Source organism: Lepisosteus oculatus, chromosome 7 (genome assembly GCF_040954835.1).
Source record: "Lepisosteus oculatus isolate fLepOcu1 chromosome 7, fLepOcu1.hap2, whole genome shotgun sequence".
Classification (NCBI taxonomy): domain Eukaryota; kingdom Metazoa; phylum Chordata; class Actinopteri; order Semionotiformes; family Lepisosteidae; genus Lepisosteus; species Lepisosteus oculatus.
The window spans coordinates 41,110,395-41,129,094 of NC_090702.1; the positions used below are offsets into that span (position 1 = coordinate 41,110,395).

At 38.3% G+C, this 18,700-nt stretch overlaps 1 protein-coding gene across 3 annotated transcripts; it reads right to left on the reverse strand.

Moving 5' to 3' along the window:
* Window positions 1-1,360: 1,360 nt before the first annotated feature.
* Window positions 1,361-18,700, reverse strand: nr2c1 (nuclear receptor subfamily 2, group C, member 1). 3 transcript variants are annotated; one of them, XM_006633310.3, is made up of 14 exons: window positions 18,563-18,700; window positions 13,694-13,819; window positions 13,015-13,245; window positions 11,754-11,838; window positions 11,187-11,366; window positions 9,934-10,081; window positions 9,746-9,839; window positions 8,394-8,575; window positions 7,610-7,763; window positions 7,390-7,511; window positions 6,678-6,817; window positions 5,461-5,598; window positions 4,835-4,940; window positions 1,361-3,639 (listed from the first exon to the last, which is right to left on the reverse strand). In XM_006633310.3, the coding sequence occupies exons 2-14, from the start codon at window positions 13,763-13,765 to the stop codon at window positions 3,465-3,467; spliced, it is 1,827 nt and encodes a 608-aa protein (XP_006633373.1). In that variant the 5' UTR covers window positions 13,766-13,819; window positions 18,563-18,700; the 3' UTR covers window positions 1,361-3,464. The 3 variants fall into 3 exon arrangements, with proteins under 3 accessions (XP_006633373.1, XP_015207789.1, XP_015207790.1); XM_015352303.2 differs by lacking the exon at window positions 18,563-18,700 and adding an exon at window positions 18,343-18,527; XM_015352304.2 differs by lacking the exon at window positions 18,563-18,700 and adding an exon at window positions 16,502-18,334.

Below are 18,700 nucleotides of genomic sequence, written 5' to 3' on the forward strand. Positions count from 1 at the left end.
AAAAACATCCGCAGGAAAACTAGGGTGCTCGAAACAATGGTTCCTAGCAGAATGTCGAATACGTGTATATGTAGTCGTTATGATACTATGCCAACAAAGAGGGACAATAAAAAAATCGTTGCTATGTTGCTATAAAAAGTGGGTCTGTGTGGGTTAATGGCGAGAAAAGAGCGTAAACTGAAAAATAGCTTGAATGAGTGGTGTGCTTTGTTGGGCTTGCGACAGACTTTTTTTTTACTCTAAATGCAAAGCAACTTCCGGCTGCTGACAACTGTCAAGCATTGCGGCAGCATCATGGTTCTGGGATGCTTCTGATTCATGATTAACAAATTTGAAACTTGTCAGTACAGAGAGGAAAATAGGTGGAGCACACCACAGAGGAATCCTCTGGGAAATAATCCTTCTTGAATCAACCAGGAATCTAAAACTGCACTGAAAATTCACATTTCAAAGGGGTGATAACCCATGGTACAAGGCCAAAGCCACACTGGAATAATTTGACAAAAAGAGTGAATGGCTTTGAGTGGCCTAGTCAAAATGCTGACTTGAGTCCGATACAAGCTTTATGGTGAGACTTGAAGAATGTAGTTCATCAATGATCCCCAATGAGCTTGTAAAAAATGGCAATTTTGCCAGGCTGAATGGAAAAGCATTACACCACCCCACTGTATAAAGCCAATAGAGACCTGCCTAAACACTCAGCAGTGATTGCTGCCAAAAGTGTTTCCACCAAGTTCTTCCACTGATGTAAGAGGCTGAGTACTTAGGTAAATAAGTAAACCGTCAACTTTTCTTTACTGGTTTTACTGACATTCAACCTCCTTTACATATAACAGTTTTCAGTTCAATCTTTGCAGTTTTGAATAAAACGTTCCTTTGATAAACAAAATGCATTATTTGTAATTGATCAAAAACTTGATGTTAGTGATAGTGATAGGAGGTGAAAATATTTACAAGCCCATTTGCAGACTAAAACAACACTGCATTTGATATTTTGATTAAACTGATTTTAGATACTTTTTCCATTCCAACATTTCTGAAGCTAATCTTTAAATGTCACAGAATATTTTGCCTTTATGTATGTAAAACCCAAACTCTTGTAATTCATCAAATTCATTTTTGTTATTTTTAATATATGCTTTTTTAAATGTTTCTTCTGTTCAATGTGTTTGTTAACCCTAATGAGTATGTCCTGTAGGCAAAGAGAATTTTCAAAAGAATTTGTGAAGGCAAAGGAAAATTCATGTTTATGTAAAGCTAAGTAAAGTACCAAGTTACAGCTTTTTGTTAGTGAATTAATTTAAACCTTAATTTAACTCTACTCTTCAATAGCAGACCTTTGCCAGAAACACCACTGGAATACACTTTAAATAAAACATTTAATAAAGTCAATTCCAAATACCCCTTACAAAATTGCCATTGGCTGATTTCAGAAAAGGCTGGTGCAGTGAAAAATAAATCTTATTTAATGTCTAATTGTATCATTAATGGTCTTTATACTCAACACATTCCACAAAGTACAACCTGCATATTTATTTTTAATACAGTATTGGAAACCAACTTTATCTTATAACCTCTATTTTTTAATGAGAACGAAATGTGACTTTGTTATACATGACAAATTAAGGTTACAAAACTAAAATAAAATAATTTCAATAATGTAGCCTACAGTACAGATAAGAAAAAAAAGATGATGTTATATTTTTAAAAATCAAAAGAAAATGCCATTTACATATCTAATTGAAATTGAACGTTTACATTATCCTTTTTACAATAAACAAAAACAATGCAAGGAAAAAAAAACATGAATCACCTACTTTAATACAGTTAACAATGTCAGAAATCCTTAATAAACACAGAACCCCCCAAAGCATTAGACTGACCGAATACTCCACTATTAACCAAACTCTATTCCATTCGACGTTTTCTTCCAGGAAAACAAAAATGTGTATTTAAATGCAAATCTTTTGAAACTTGTGAAAAAAATTATATTTCTTACAATGGTTACACAAGTATTTTTCCAACTTTCTCATTGTTCTAGTATAATTTTCAAGATACAGTTAACATTTACTATGTTTATTACAGCAGATGAACTGGCTTTTTTCTGCTAGATCTGAAACATTAACATGGCACACATCTTGCATCATTTGGCCTCACTGGGCTTAGGGAGAGACTTTTTATCATATATCCTGGTGTCCACCGGCCTTCTAGATCCCAAAAGGCAAGGATAGGCAGGCGCAATGCAGTACTTCAGAAAACCACAGCACACCTCTTTCTAAAACACAGAACCTAGGCCAGGTTTCCAAATTGCAGGGTACTGGATAAAACTCAGTTTTTTAACAGAGCCCTGATAAGTCATTTCACTGCAGCGCAATGCAGCAGGACACTTTAAGAAAAATAAAACTACACAAACTGCTATCACATTTCAATAAAAATGTTGAGTTTAAAAATGGAAAGGGTGTCGGTCCGTGGGGATGCTCTACAATATAACTTAACACACAGTAAGAAGCGTTAAAGAAAATGCTTCCTTTAAAAGGCAGCGCTGAGCTGCTCAGCAAGCATTCCAACATGAACTGCAGCAACTTGTGCAAAAACAGTTCTGGACAAAACCTTTTGTAATCAGTTACAAAATACATTTTAAAATAATAACACCTTTTTCCATAATTGACTCGTCTTTCCTGGAGTAATAAAAACACATTTTCTGCCCAATACCTACTTGTGCTAGAAGAGTAACAACTCATTTTACTTGTGTAATACAGTGTCTTTGAGTGGAAATAGCTGTTAATTTAAAAAGATGTACAAGGCAGTATAATGTACAGATGATCATTAAACATAATGGAAAATATGTTGCCTACCCATTAATACCACTATAAAAAGAGCAACTGATTTTAAAGTGCATTTGCGATACCGTCTGAAAATACCTTTAATCAATTTAATATTTTTAAGTACATTAATATATTTCCAGAGATAATGGGAGGTTACAAGTAATGGTCCCTGATTTTTAATATACATATTTATATATATACACACATAAAGCACCACATTCAGGTCATGTCCAGAGCAAGCTACAGTTTAAGCACTAATTTCCTTTAGATGGGATAAAGATTTTAGAAATAAGGTTGTAATCTGTACAATTTCTCAAACTCAAACAAGCATACAAGAATCCAAAAATGAAATCTCGACAAAGAAATCCAACATCCAACTAATGAGAAAGGAGACCACCTTAAATGTAACAGAATATTCTTCGTACAGCGATACACTTTCTACTTATTCACATACAAAATGCACCTGCACAAAAAAAAAAAACACACTCCAGGCTACTGGCAATCAAACATTTGAAAGTAAAATTCAGGCCAATATGAATTGTTAAATCTTAATCTGCTGATATCTCTGAGAAGTTGTATCCCCACAATTTGTATATTTTTGTAAAAATGAAGGGCCTTTGCCTTTTCGTCAAGCTCAGTTTACTCTATAGAGGTGATAATCTGGTTGTTGTAGTCGGTGGACTCCATTTTCAGAATGTAGGGGATGATGCTGTCAATCTGCACGTTGCCGATGAGGCCAGCAAAGAACAGCTCTTCGGTGATTGCTGCACTCATCAGTCTCAGTGCTGGCAGCTTCAGGAGCAGCTTTGATAGCCTGCAGAAAAACATTGCTCATTACAAGCAGCACATTAATGATATTAATTACACTTAACGGTGTACATTTGTACAAAGAGCAGCCTCCACCTCCATTCTATCTTGAGGCTACGTTCCATGTGTACCACGGGTGTCTCTCTACTGTGTATACTGGCTGTATTTCTTATATCCTCTCTCTACCTGTAATTGTAGAATACAATTGGGAGTAATAATTAAATCTAAAAAGCCTAACGTGACGATTTTTGGTAGCAGAGCTGGCAAATTCCATTTCCCTATTTATTTAGATTTGGGATCAACATTTTTTATTATTTTATTACACAATATGGAATTAAGAATGGATCTCTGCAGCATGAGGACAACATGGGCCTGCAGACACGCCACCTGTCAAGAGTTATTCCATGTTACAGGCACTGCTAGCTCTTCGGTACCTAATAGGATAGACAGGACAGGCTGCAGGAAGGGCACCGCTCTCGCTGACATCATCATCACGCTTGCACACACCCTAGCGGTTGCCGGAGCTGCCATTTATCCAAAAGCACAGGCAGAGCCTGGCCAACTGATAAACACCCTGCCCTGGAGCTGCTCCACCAGCTCTGCGCTCACTCACGGGACCCTGGTGCGAACTGGGCCGTTATTCTTACAGAAAAAGACCTGGGTACCGTCAGTGAAATCATCAATCTGAATAATGTTTGAGAATATGACCAGAATGCCAGAATGTTTTATCTACTTGGTGAAAGAAAATAAAAATAGAAACTCAGGGACTCAGAACACTATACCAAACAGAATAGTAAAATAGGCTCTTTTTTTTACTATACTGCAATACTAGAATTTCCTTCACAAAACAGTGAAATGTTTCTTTCTTCAAACAGAAGTACAACAATACCTCAGAGAAAATTCACACCCTTATTTATAGCTTTACCATCAATGTTTAAAGACAGGTTTCAGTTTGGGGTGTTGCTTTGTGCTGAGAGATCAAACTGTGTTTATCCTCAGCAGATCTGAATAAAGGTATTTTATCATGAATTCTCAGTTGACAAAAGTATGGACCGTTTACTAAAAAGTTCAAAGCAAAACGTTTTTGTACATGAACAGATCATTCAAATGGTAATAGTAATGAATACAGTACTTTTTAAAATGTAGTTTTGTTTCTTCTTTTTTTATTCTTAATAACAGGCACCAATGCTAAAATGACTCACCTGTAAGTGTCTTCTGGGTATGTTTGTGCGACATAGTCCTGCAGTTCCATATAGGCTTTTTCCTGGAACCTTTCAATCTGTAATATATTGTCTATACCAGGATGATCTACCAAAAACAAATGAATGGGATACGTTAGGTGAACTTATAAGAGGAAAAAATATTAATGAAAAACTGAACAGAATGTCAGCCTAATTAATATTACTATCATCATTAATAACAACAAAATAATAATAATAATAATAATAATAATAATAATAATAATAATAATAATAATAATAGTAATAATAGCATGTATACAGCCCTATAGATCCCTATAAGTTCCAATGTATGGAACTCATATTGCTTTAGATTTATACTTGCCTGAAGCTACTTGATTATACAATGGAAACTACTATAATAAATAATACCACTATAAAGATTTTAAATTGAAATTGGATTTGAGATTGGAAGTGAAGTACTGACTTAATGCAAGTCTCAAGATGCTTTGCAAAACGTACACTCTACCATCACAGAATATGTACTGAATATATCCTAATCATGGTAGATTTAAGTTTGCATAATTTTAACTTCTTGGTGTTCTTTGAAAGAAAGACACTTATTTTCTACAATAGCAAAAGTCTCTTACCTGGGCTAAACAGAACAATTGCTTTTAAATATGCATATTCATAAGCATCAAGAGACAGTTTTTCCATACTGTTACAGAACTCTTGCATTCTCCAGATGTGATCCATTACAATCTTCACCCTTTCTGGTGAGAGTTTATCTGTCAAAGAGAAACAGGGGTTTGTGAGAAACTACAAAGCAAAGAAACAGGAAAAGAAGCTTTTACCAGCAAAGTTGTATCAGCCCCGTGTCTTGTAATTTGAAAGTTTAGATTGAGAATATAGCAATACTCAGATCTATTGTGCTAACTGGATTTTGCCTACAAAACCTTATCACAGTCAGAATGGAAAAAAAAAACAATCAATGAATGATGATTGACTGAAAAGCACTACCTTAAAGAGGTGTTTTCTTCTGACAAAGCTTGAGTAGAACAAGCATGTTTTATCATGTGCAAACAGACAAGATGAATGACTGTTAATGTTTCTAAACATAGAAATCATTTTATATCATTATCACCATGTTCACACAGCATGTGATAAATACCTGATAAGCCAACAAATGCATCTTAAACAGTTCCCATTTTGAAACTTCACAGTTAAACACCTACGTGAATATGCAGAATTCATGTTTCTCGGTTCTTTGGGCATTGTATTTTATAGGGCTTTGTTTCAATGAGCAATTGTTGTCTCCTGAACTTTTATGTAATACAAGCTTTCAATATTGCAGCAAGGAGCCCCATGCCTTAACAGACACGCGCCATGGAGGAAAAACACCGTACGCAAACCTGTGCCCGATTCCCATTTCCCACTGAAACACCAGTGTGAATCCCTTTCTCGCTCAAGTTATCAAAGACATTTTCATTTGCTTAGAAAGCATAATTACCTTCCCAAATTCACTCCCCTGACACCCCTCCCCACAATCCCACTCTTGCCCTCTCTCACATTATTAATAATTAAAAAAATACCTGTCTTCTTCTTCACTGGGCAACATTTGTCTTGCTACTCATTAATAAATAAAACCTTTTCCTAACATTGGATTTGGTAGAATTTATTTTAGTCTTTCTGGTAAAAGCATCAGGTGACAGGGGACAGGCACATAATATTCAGCCTTGGCGTTCTCCTACATACTTTACAAATGCTACCATGTTTTACACTGCACAGTGAATTGTTAATGAATTGTTAACTTCCTCAAAATGCGTTTAAAAAACTTTTGAAGTGATTCACACTCAAAACCACTCACCTTCCTGTAAACTGTTCTGGAGATGGTTGATAATAGCAGTTAAAATTGTGGCCACATTCATCACCTGTGAACACTGTGCTAGGCCAAGAGCAAAGAGCTCATTCCAGCAAGCCTTCATCAGATTTATGTCACTGTCCTGTCTGTGGAAAACAACAACAACACACAGAAAATGCTGTTATTTAATTTTTAGTTTTTGAAAAATGTAATGGTAATCAGAGAGGAGCAAAATGTGTTTTTCTTTTTTCCTTACTGACAAGTAGACTGACTTTAGTGAGCAAAATGGGAAAATGCCATTTACTTGCATTTGCACATGGGAAGAAACAGATGGAACATTAAATCGATTCTTTTTTTGGTTCACAGGAAATCAACATAACACTTTTAGATGCAATAACTGTATCACCTTTCTTCTCTCATAGAATTGCTTACTTCAGTAGGAAGATTAGTAGTAGGAAGTAGGAAGATCATAAAAGTCGTGAGAAACACTATTAAACCAGTCTATTTATTTACAGATTGTGGTGTAAAAATCAGAATTCCGAAAATATTCAATCAAGCTCAGATTACAGAGAAAATCCTTGAAAATAGAGAAGGTGATGTTGAACACCCTGCTTTTTCGGAGACTTAAGCAATTTTTAGAAAGTTCTATGAAGTACCGTAAGTGATGTCAAAATTCAGCTTGTGTCAATGAGAGCATTTCTAAAGGAGAATGACTCACCCCAGTGCCTGGAAAGCAGGGATGGAGCGAGCCCAGTGCATGGAGAGGAACAGCAGCCTTGAAGCAGACTCACAGATATAATTCACATTGAGGTACTCCGGCATGGGTAAAGGCATGGTAAGCTAGAGGGGGAAAGGTACAGAAACGTGCGGTTTGCATCATTCTGACAAAATCATTAGTTTCACAAAAATATTGTAGACATCACTGCAACTACATTTACCTTAAAAGCCACGTGAACATCAGATAAGAGAGGGCCATTTATTTCCACCACACTCCCCGACTGGTCTCCTGACACTAGGTGCATACTCGTCTCTATGTGCTCCCCCTGAGGGTGATCTCCTGGATTCAGGGCCTTTGCTAGTGTATCAAATGCTCTGTAGCCAGGAGAAAATAACACCTCCTTTTAGGTCAAATACATATTTTAAATAAGGTAAAGTCATACTTTCAGTTACATAATGGTACACACAGGGATAACAGCTTACAAGTAAACCTGTAGGCACAGCTTTCGATATAAAAATATAATTTACAGAAAAGTGAAGCCAACTGCAAAGAGGTTCGCACTGTTGTGGTATCGGCATTTGCAAAAAGTCTAAAAAGGATGAAGAGCATAAGCTTTACAACAACAAAAATAATAATCATGCATTAAAAAGGAACATATGAGTAAACCTGCATTCAAAGCTCAGGTACACTTGGCAGCATGGAATGTATATGCACCACGAAACAGGAAAATGCTACTTCTGCACTGAAGGGTCGAAAGAAGAAATTAGGTTCTTCCTGAGGGTCAGAGCAGAACTGCCCTTTGCTTCTTTCTTTAAAGCCATGTAAAGCTGATGCAAATCCCCACCACTGTGTTCTACTCACACTTTGTGAGAAATGCTACTGAGGGGGCAGGGCGGCGCAGTGTTCAGCATTGCAATAAGTTAGCGATAAGAGGATAAACTCTTCACTGCCATAATAACACATGCCCATTTTACTTTACAATTACATTGAGAAAAAAGACAAACCTTGTAATATCATTGGATTGTTCTTCTGTCTGAATTTCAGTCATTGAATTATCTCCATTACTTAGTGTCTCTATCACTGACAGGTCTGTGTTACTGTCACTCATCTCTTTTGTTTTGCTGAGATGGGCAAGTGATGTCACCACATTAGCAAGGGTGCTCAAATCACCTTGACACAGGTCACTCTGCAAGAAAGCACAATAAATATTAATACATCATAATAATAATTCAACACTTTGATATTTCACCTTCCATGCCAAAGGTTCCATAACAGAAGGCACCCACTACAACCACCACTGGAGAACAGCGGCCATCACACACCGTTAGTCCCACTATGCGGAAGATCAGGTGCTGAAGTGAAAAAATACCTCACCGGGAACTTCATTAAGGCCAGATGTATGAGACCAAAATGGAATTTAGTCACGCCACTAGCAACAGTTAACCCCCTACTCTTTTGAAGAGAGCCAAGGTATCTTTAAAGACCAAGTCCCCAAGGCCTTGGTTTAACGACTCATTGAAACAATGGCACCCCTTACAGACGTGTGTCAAGTCAGCGAACCCGGGCATTGATTTGGAAATTCTAACACAGGGAAGAGTATCATCTAGCAGTCCACTAATACCACTTCCAGGAGCAACTTTGTTATTCTTAGCAATCCTTGTTATCCCATTATTTCTAATCCCAGTACTGGCCAGTTCCAGCCTTGCTAAGTTTCTGGGATCTTAACATATCAGGCTACAAAGTGTTCAGCACTGCTGACAACAAATTGCTTGTTAGACTACCCGTAGGTAATGGAGCCAAAAATCACATATGAGAACCTAAGAAACGTTACAAACCAGAGGTGGCCATTTGGTCCATTTAGATGTTTCTTGAAAGAAGAAAGGGTATCAGATTGAACAACATGGCCTGGTGGCTTGAGCCAGGCTCCCACAGGCCTTTGTGTATCAAAAGCGCAACTTGGTTTTAGTCTTAAATTTACTTCCATGCAGTTTCCACTCTTATTCTCTGGATTGTATTTGACAGTTGCCAGCTTTCTCAATGCTTTGGAACTGATACTCTTCTTTGGACAGAGCAGGACTATCTGTTTTGCAATGCGGTTAAGGCTTCATGTTCATTTCTTTTATGGAATTTAGCTCAATTTCAGAAACTGTATTTCCAGGTTACAGTGTATTATTTATAAAAGCTTGAAAAAGACTTATACTTTCGTAGATTAATCACTTATAAAATGTATTAATTACATGTTGACAACTGTCATGTTTTATGAAAGAAATAAACATTTGAACAAAAATGAGTCTGTTTTAGACCCATCAGGAAACAACTGCACCAGTGGGAGCTGGAGAGAAAGGAGAACTAATACCTTATCAGGGGATGTCATCATCTCAGTGCTGTCAGCCTTTGTGAAGGGCTGTTGAATATTCAGAAGCATTCCAGACTCCAGCAAACTTGTAGACCTATTTTTTTAAGAATGAAACCGATTTAAACAAAGGTTTAAGAAAACTACTGCACAACAAGAACTTGCTGACTTTATAAATAGTATCCATGTACCTTGCAGTCTCCTTGTCTGTTACAAACGTGGGTGTAGCAGCCAGGGGACTGCAGAGATTCTTCCTGATGTAAATCTTTTCAGTGGAGGCAGCACAGTTCACAGACTTTTCTCTGGAAACTTCCACAGGCTTCCGTTCACACTGAACAGCTAGAAGTAAAGAGGTACAGCACACAGAAAAGGGCTGTAATCCGAATGTCTGAGGCAACTCAGCATTATACCGCAGTCACAATTCCATTTCATGCAAATAAGTTTAATTAACGATCATTTTTCCCCATAATTCAAAATCAATCAAAAACAAGCGATTGTATATAAAAATGGTTTAACAAAAACTACAATAGTAGTACTGAAAAGTATGTATATTTTGAAGAATATTCTGGAAGACCAGATACTACATAATGATGTCAGCTGTGTGTCACATAAGCTGCCATAATTCAATAAAACGGGACCCTAAACCACCTTCTCAGGATCAGTGGTGTGCTCATTGCATAAAGCCTCAAAGCATTTAATCCTACACCAGCTTGAGGAAAGTGCAGGGATAGCAATTTCCAGAAAATTCCCAAAGCTTCTCAAGGTATTTTGTGCTGTAACAGCTGCCAGTTGGGAAGACCCGTATCCTGTTCTTTTAGCAGGGTGGTGATGTGACACAACAGACTCTGTCTCAGGTTGCAACCCTCATTCACTGGTTTCCTGGCTGCTTCACGGACTACAAAGGCAGCTCCGTTTTACTTCCTACTCTATGGACAGGCAATCAGATTTTACAACGCACTGTACCTGCCACGAACACGAGATCAGTTACGTACCAGAGGAGTCCAGTTCGGGAGCTAGTGACTAACTGACGACGACACTGACAGCAGTAACTTCCGCAAAACAAATTCCCACACAGGCACATGACCAGCCGGCTCTCTCGCTTGTCTTTGAATAGGGTGCCTCTCTATTAAATTGTGGCAGCTTATGAGACACCCGGTTGACATCATTATGTAGATAAGATAGTATGTACTTTTCCTTTTCTTCCAGAACATTCTCCAAAATCTACATACTTTTATATTAGGTAGGTGTCTTAAAATACAAAGGCAGGGAACACGATAAAATGAACAGACTCAGAAAGAAGTATAATCAAAAGGTGATTCGTCAACCCCTTTCATCCTAGTTTTTGCAGCTAGAGGGGTCTGAAACGACTGACTTTTCCTTGTAAAACTGCCTACGTGAACCTGGCAGAATGTGAAAGCAGCAGGGAGCTGAGAGGCGGCCTTACAGTCCTGCTTCATGCCGAAGGCAATGCAGCGCTGCAGGCGGCAGTACTGGCAGCGGTTGCGGTGGTGCTTGTTGATGACGCACTCCCTGGTCCCCCTGCAGGTGTACACCAGGTTCTTCCGGATGCTCCTTTTGAAGAAGCCCTTGCACCCCTCACAGCTCACCGCCCCGTAGTGTCGCCCTGGGAGGGAGCCACAACAGCCAGGCCATCAGCCCAACGCAATACAAAAAAACAAATGAGACGTAGTACAGAAACTAATAGTAACAGTTCATCTTCAGTACTAGCCAATCAAAGCCATCAGCATAAAACACTACACATCGTTTTCAGACTAAGACTGTTAACACTTTCTGCTTTGTTATTCAAAGGCAGTGGAAAACTTGAAAACCAGTCAGAATCATCAAATACTACCGTAAACCATCACTAGAAAGTGGATGGGTGTCTCTCTTGTTTTATTCCAAAGCCCTCTGAAGTGATGTACGATGAGAGGTGGTAAATAAAAGAAGGATGACGACTGCAACATTCTATCCCTGTGGTAGTAACTGAAGCTGTTAAAGCTTTAAACTGTACCTGAGGCCTTGTCACCACAAACCACACAGTATTCAACTATAGGCTTGGAAGAGCTTTGATCCACTGTCCCGGTGTCTGTCACAATCTAGAACCAAAAAACAACATCAGCAAGTGCCACTAATAAACACAAAACTTTTAAAAGGACAATGTGCATTCATGGAGGATAAAAAAGAGGGTAATAACTATCAAAATCTCTGAACTTTGAAGCCTAAGAATCCATATACTTTTTTGTACTGTACATCCCATACAGTTTCAATACATACAGTTATGGTGCACTGAAATTTCTACAGGTTAAACCCGATCCTTTAATTTTTTAACAGTTTAGCAGAACATACAAATCTTGAATCATTGGAAGCCTGTTCATTACAAAAACAGATTCCCCAAGCTCAGCTCTTTTATGTTAATTATTTTATCTTGAATAGGGAGAAATAAAGTAGACAAAAGCAAAAAGTAGACAAAAAACTGTATTTTAAAATGCAAGCAAATGTCAACTTCAGATACCCACTCCAGTCTTGCAGTGCAATCCTCTAAAAGCACTGCAAACTTAGGAAATGAATGTTTCTTTCAGCTTCCAAATTCTTGTCCTTAAATGCATCTATAAAATTGGTCATGCAAAGTTCTCCTCAATGCCCATGTATATAAAAAGAAGCTTTTATAACACATCTTCAGGGCTTAGGCCAGACCTCATCTTAACCTTTCTACAAAGAGCTAATAGTCTAGAAACATGGATTTCAAAAGCAAAATTTCACGGATTTACAATCCAAATTCTAAACCTTATGTGAGCAATAAACAGATTACATATCTCACTATTGAGAGTTCTTGAAAACAGCTACATTTGTACCTTTTAATTCAGTCACCCTTTAGGTCAGTGGTTCCCAATCTGGTGACCCACACGCCTGCTAGTTTTCACAAAATCCCACCTTAATTAGATAATTGAAGTCTTACTTGACTTAAGAAGTCGGCGTCAATTAAATATTTAATATCTGCGTTTCTAGTCACAAGTTTAGGATTGGATTTCACTTACAAAATGCAACCGTTACAGCTGTAATATGTTTAAGAGCTGGAAATAAAGAATTCAGATTAATTTTATTATTAAATGAATGAAGGGTTTGCTTGTGTAGCTGAGGGCTCTGCTGAAACAAAAAGCAACAGGTGTGAGAATCATCGGGACTAGGATTGGGAACCACTGCTCCAGGTAATATACAAAGAGAGAAGAGGAAGAATGAATGGATATTCTGTGAGTGATCACTGAATATCATACCTGGATCTGCTGTGTAGACAAGTCCGGTGAAGTGAACAGCACCTGGTTGACACCAGTCCCATCCGGAGTCGCCAAGATGACTTTTCCTTGAGAGTGCTCCTGCCTAGCTAAGATAACTTTGCCCGGTGTGGAGCCATCAGCATTCGTTAAGATATACTGCTTCCCTGCGGAGGCCTGGTCAAGTGCCGTGACGATCTGAATCTTCTGCCCCGTCTGCTGGTCTGTGACAATCTGCAAAACAAAGACATTATTTATTCTGAAATTGTGCTTCCCAGCCAACAACCTCCATTAATTAAAAAAGAAAACATGCAAATTAATAAACAATAAAAAAAGAATACTAATTTTTAAAAAAGCAACATTTCATATGGGACGAACAAATGTTGGTCAAATTTAGTCAAACATATCAATGACAAACATTCCAAGTTCAGAATGTTTCTTTTAACACGAACGTAAAAACCTGACACCATAACTGACAATGAAAGGAATTCTCATGCACAGAGCAGCTAAACACAAGGATCAGATCAATACACTTTAAAATTACATGATGCCTTCTACAGTTGTTTGTGCGTAATGAATATGTAGGAGAAAATAATTAAAATCATTACTATAGAAAAGATAAAGAAATGCCACACTGCTGCTACCTTAATTATGTGTGAAGCATAATACATAATAATGTTACCTGTATACGATGAGCCAGTGCCACACCACCTTCTGCTGGAACAAGCTGTATTCTCTGCGCTGTGCTGTCCATTGTTTGTCGTCCTTTTACAAGCCCTTGGTTATTAACTCCATGGGATGGAAATACCTGCGCAAAAACTCTATTAGTACACCTTACTTAAATATTCATATAAACCCAAACCACACAGCCTGTACCAAGGCTATTGCACATTCCTCAGCTGATACAGTCAAACTTCTGCAGTTTTTCTGTTATAATGTGTAAAGAAATGGGAATTAATATAAAAATCTGATACGTTCACACAGCAAATACATTCAGTTAAAAGAGGGGAGATGTCACCTCTGGTGCTTGAGAGCTTTTTGATTTGGGTGATTTCTAAATTAGTAAATAAAAAGAGTTCACCTTCTTAAGCGGTCAATGTCAAAACGGACACAAAAAAAAGTGATCTTTTATTTGTATCTGGCACTTTCATTGGAGCCCTGAAGAGTGAGTAGCTTTCCAAAAATGGTAAGGTGTATCTATACTTTCAGAAACCATGTTTCCTATTATCAGTAGCAGGTAATCAAAACAACACAGGCTGAGGGAAAAGGTGAAGAAAGGCAATTTCGTTTTGTACCCAAAATTCTGAATGGCACTTGTGTAGCATGTTTAATGAAGTGACCGGTCAGGAAAATCTCTTAAGCTGTTTTTGTTGCACCTTGTCAGGTACCAGATCAGCAACATTAGTCATTTCGACCAGGGGTTTTAGCTCTTAAAAAGATGAGATTTGTAATCTGTACAAACCCTGTGCTGATGAGTGAATTTCACCACTGCTCTCATTCAGGTGTGCTCACTGAAAAATAACTAATTGCATTTAAGCAGAATGAGAAACACAGACGCATTGTAGGAGTTGTGTGATATAGTATCCAATTTGTGTTTGATTGTCATCAATTAAGTACCTACCAAGGGATGTTTATTCAGAAAAAAGGGAGAAAATTTGCAAGTTGAGGAGAGAATTGCATAAAGTTCTGAGATTAAATTGTTGGAAATAATGTACTTTATGGTATTCTTGAAACCACAAAACTGAATCCATAAAAAGTCTAAACCAGCCACAAGGGTACTTCAGCACCAGGATTGAGAACCACTGATTTAGACAATTCCAGACATCTATCAATAATAATTGTATCCATCGAAAGCCATTATAAAGAAAACAAATCATTTACTGTGTAAATATTTATTCAAAATGTTTGATTGTTTCGATCTACTTTTTGACAAAGGCTACTGCAAATACAACAGGGAATTAAGAAATGGTTAAACAGAACGGTCTGTAGGCTTTTATCCTTTGTGTATGGCCCAAACGCAAACAGGGACAGTTTTTGAAAGTATGCAGTATGTGAAGGGCCCTTTGCTGGGATTAACAATACAGTAAACCCTTGCTTTAAGAAACTGCAAATTTAATGGACAAAATGTGTTAATGGTGAGTTTTGTTTGCAAAAGGGACACTACTCTTTGTTTCCCTGTTTATGTGTGCGATTCATCATCTTGCACGGGGTATTGAGAACAATAAAGAGTTAATCTGTGTATAACTGAAAAATTAGAGTTAATTGAAAAATTAGAATCTAGCATGCCCGAGGCTCACATGCTGGTGGAATATAGTGACAAAAAGCAAAGTGTTTCAGATATTCGCAAGATGAAAGACAACGAGATGCAGTTAAACTGAAACATGACACAGAAGATATTTATACAGTATATATATATACACACACACACATTTTTGTCATAAATGAGTTTTTTGGGCTATCTCACTGGTAATTTAACAGACAGCTGGCGGTACTGGACACACCTCCCCTCCTAATAGTCTGGTAAAGCAAAGGTTTATTATTGCAAAACTGCGGCTGTGGTGTCGTATGCAACATTAGGCGCTTTGACATTTTCTCCAAGTACATAAATGGAAAAAAGAGTTTCAGAGAAAAATAAATCACTGTCCAGTGCCAAATTTCCTAATGTCAGTAAAATGAAATACCACAATATATTTAACAAAGTGGATTGCCTGTTAGGGAGTGCAGCTTGAAACAGTCATTTTCAGCAACTGGTACGTCACTTATAAGGACAGGGTATAGCTAAACAGATTTTACAGACCTGCCATGTAACACTAGTAATGCCAACTATCACCATATTAAAAATAATCTTTATGTATTTCAAATATATGTAGAAATACGTCATGTAAATCACTTTAACAGAGAAGTTTTGATTAGGTTTGTATCTCATATGTACCAGCTTACATACTACTTTGAGTAGGTGTGTGTCAGCATGCATAGGCTCCAAAGGAACAGATAAAAATGTATTATATACCGAAAAGGAAAAGGAAAGAGACGCAACGTTTCGGCTGTGGAGCGTTCTTCACACCTGAAGAAGACTCCACAGCCTAAATGTTGCGTCTTGTTTCTTCTCCTTTCAACGCAGAACATAAATTTATTTTTTCCGAAATACTATTTTGTAGTGTTCCATTAAGCACATGTGGGCCTAATACTTTCATAGTATATAAATGAATTTACGTTAATGTCCTTTAATGTTACTGGAAACCCATTAGGTTAAATTACCCATCACAGAAACGGGAAGAGAGTGGGGGTGAAGTCAGATACTTGTGAGAAATATTTTGCCCACAGATATAACAACACGGCAGAATGGTGCCGCAGTGGTTAACACTGCTACTGTGCAGCAGTGGGGCCTGCCCTGGGTTCAATCCCATGGTACTATTTGAATGGAGTTTGTATGTCAGAAAGCAGCCATATCACCCCACAACCCACTGAAGCTCAGCAGCCTGGCCATTACCTGGATGGGAGACCTCCTGGGAAAAACTGATTCTGCTGGATCCAGTGTGTTTCTTAGGCATTTCAAAACATAAAATCTCCAGGCTCATAGTGGAGAAAAACCCTTGCAAAGGTTCTAACCAAGCAACCTGTTGGATTAGTTGAGGATTCATTTCAGTAAAGACCTCAGCTGTTGTGTGTGTGGTTCCCCAGGACCAGAATTTGGCAAAGCCTGCTGCATTCCAGTGAAATCTGGAGCGAAGCCAGCAGCCATATCACTCTGCAACTCACAACTGGCAACCCACTGAAGCTCAGCAGGTGTGAGCCTGGTCAGTACCTGGATGGGAGACCTCCTGGGAAAAACTAAGGTTGCTGCTGGAAGAGGTGTTAGTGGGGCCAGCAGGGGGTGCTCACCCTGCGGTCCATGTGGGTCCTAATGCCCCAGTATAGTGACGGGGACACTATACTGTAAACAAGCGCCGTCCTTCGGATGAGACGTAAAACCGAGGTCCTGACTCTCTGTGGTCATTAAAAATCCCCAAGTCTTCCCTTGCTCTTAAGAGGGTGGAGATTTAATGTGACCTAGAAACCTTACTGGACAGCACCTTTTGAGCACAGCTCCCATTACCCTAACGGTTCCGTTACGGTATTTTAATGAGTTTTGCTAGTTAACTGATGCCCAGGAAAAACAGCGGAGGACAGAACAGCAGCCTTGGTAACATAAAAAAAAAAGTTTAAAAAATGACAGCTTTGGTCTTTGTAGCTCGCGCGCCTGCACCAGTACAACACCGATCAATTTCACTGCTACTTGTAAGAGCCGGCACTGAACAGTTCTGCATCTTAAATCCTTGTCATAATTAGAATTTCCAAATTATTTCTACAATATTTTCTCTTCAGTTATTTCTTTCCTTGGACATTTTTGCCAATTTCCATATGTTTTTGTCACTTAAAAAAAAAAGTATGTTCTAGGTGGCAGAAGCACGGAGCCACCAGACACAAGCGATTACAAACACTTGTCTATGGCTGCATAGAGTCCGTGCCATTAAAACACACGAATATATTTCTTATACAACCCAGGAGTGTCTATTTTTTTGTATTTTAAAGGGAGTGAAAAACTGGCTACGATAAAACGTCTTAACGGTGAACTCCAAGAATGACTTGGGATACAGGATGTAGGCCAGTACCGACATTGCTCCGGCTTGCAGACTCCTAACTTCTCCGTTCTAATTTGCACGTTTCTTCTAATTTACACAATCGGTAAAAGCCGAATTACGGCACAATAACTAAACACTTCGTGCTATTCATATCATGTTGTAGCTGCGGGGCTGCTGGCCGACAGCCGCCTTGCAAAGAGAGCTCGTGAGACGGAGGGAAAACAAAAGGCGCACCAGACAACCTCCATGTTTGTAATTTTTAAAAGTTGCATCAGAGGGCTATCGTCCCGTTGTTTGATGCAATCAGGCGTTGCTTTAACCTAGGTAAACAACATTATTTAAATTCAAAATGGAGGAAGAAACATCTTTTTTTTCCTGTGGGTGAAAGGTCAACATTGAAGGGTTAAAGCATGTTGCCGTTCCGTCGGTTCAGAGGCAAAGCAGCTCGTGCAGGAGGTAATGGGTTCGGATGTGGCGCCAGTCCACAATCTTCATTTAACTCCAATTAGACAAAAAAATCAAACCGAATCCGTAACACGATTCGTTTGGATCTGGACTTTATTTTAATCTGTACTTGCTTGTTTTTAAAAAAGGACATTTCATTTCATTTTCGAGTCAGGAGCCGCTAGTTACAAAATAAGGAAATGGCAAACCCGTATAACCACACCAAATATTGCCGATGTTTACCCTTGACGGGGTGCAACTTTACCGAAGCATAAGATGCGAAGTATACGTCAAATGAAATCTAAGACCTCGTTTTGTTTCTTGCAAAAATCTGAGAACATCCTTTTGAGCAGTTCCGCTGTCGTTATGTATGTATCTGCCCTTATAGTTAATGCACTTTTACCTTTTGAAAACAGATTTCCCTTTTTGCTGCATTTTAGGTAGTCCACTATTTTATTTGCGGTTTATAAAAATGAAAATCTTACCCAGTGTGGCTGTTTCGTTTTCTGTATCCGAGAATGTTAAAATAAAAATGTATGTTTCTGCTGGTAGCTGCAGCTCCAGGGAGGGTCAGAGTTCGTGACCTCTCACAGCGCAAACGTTTCGCCGCCTGCTACCGAGCA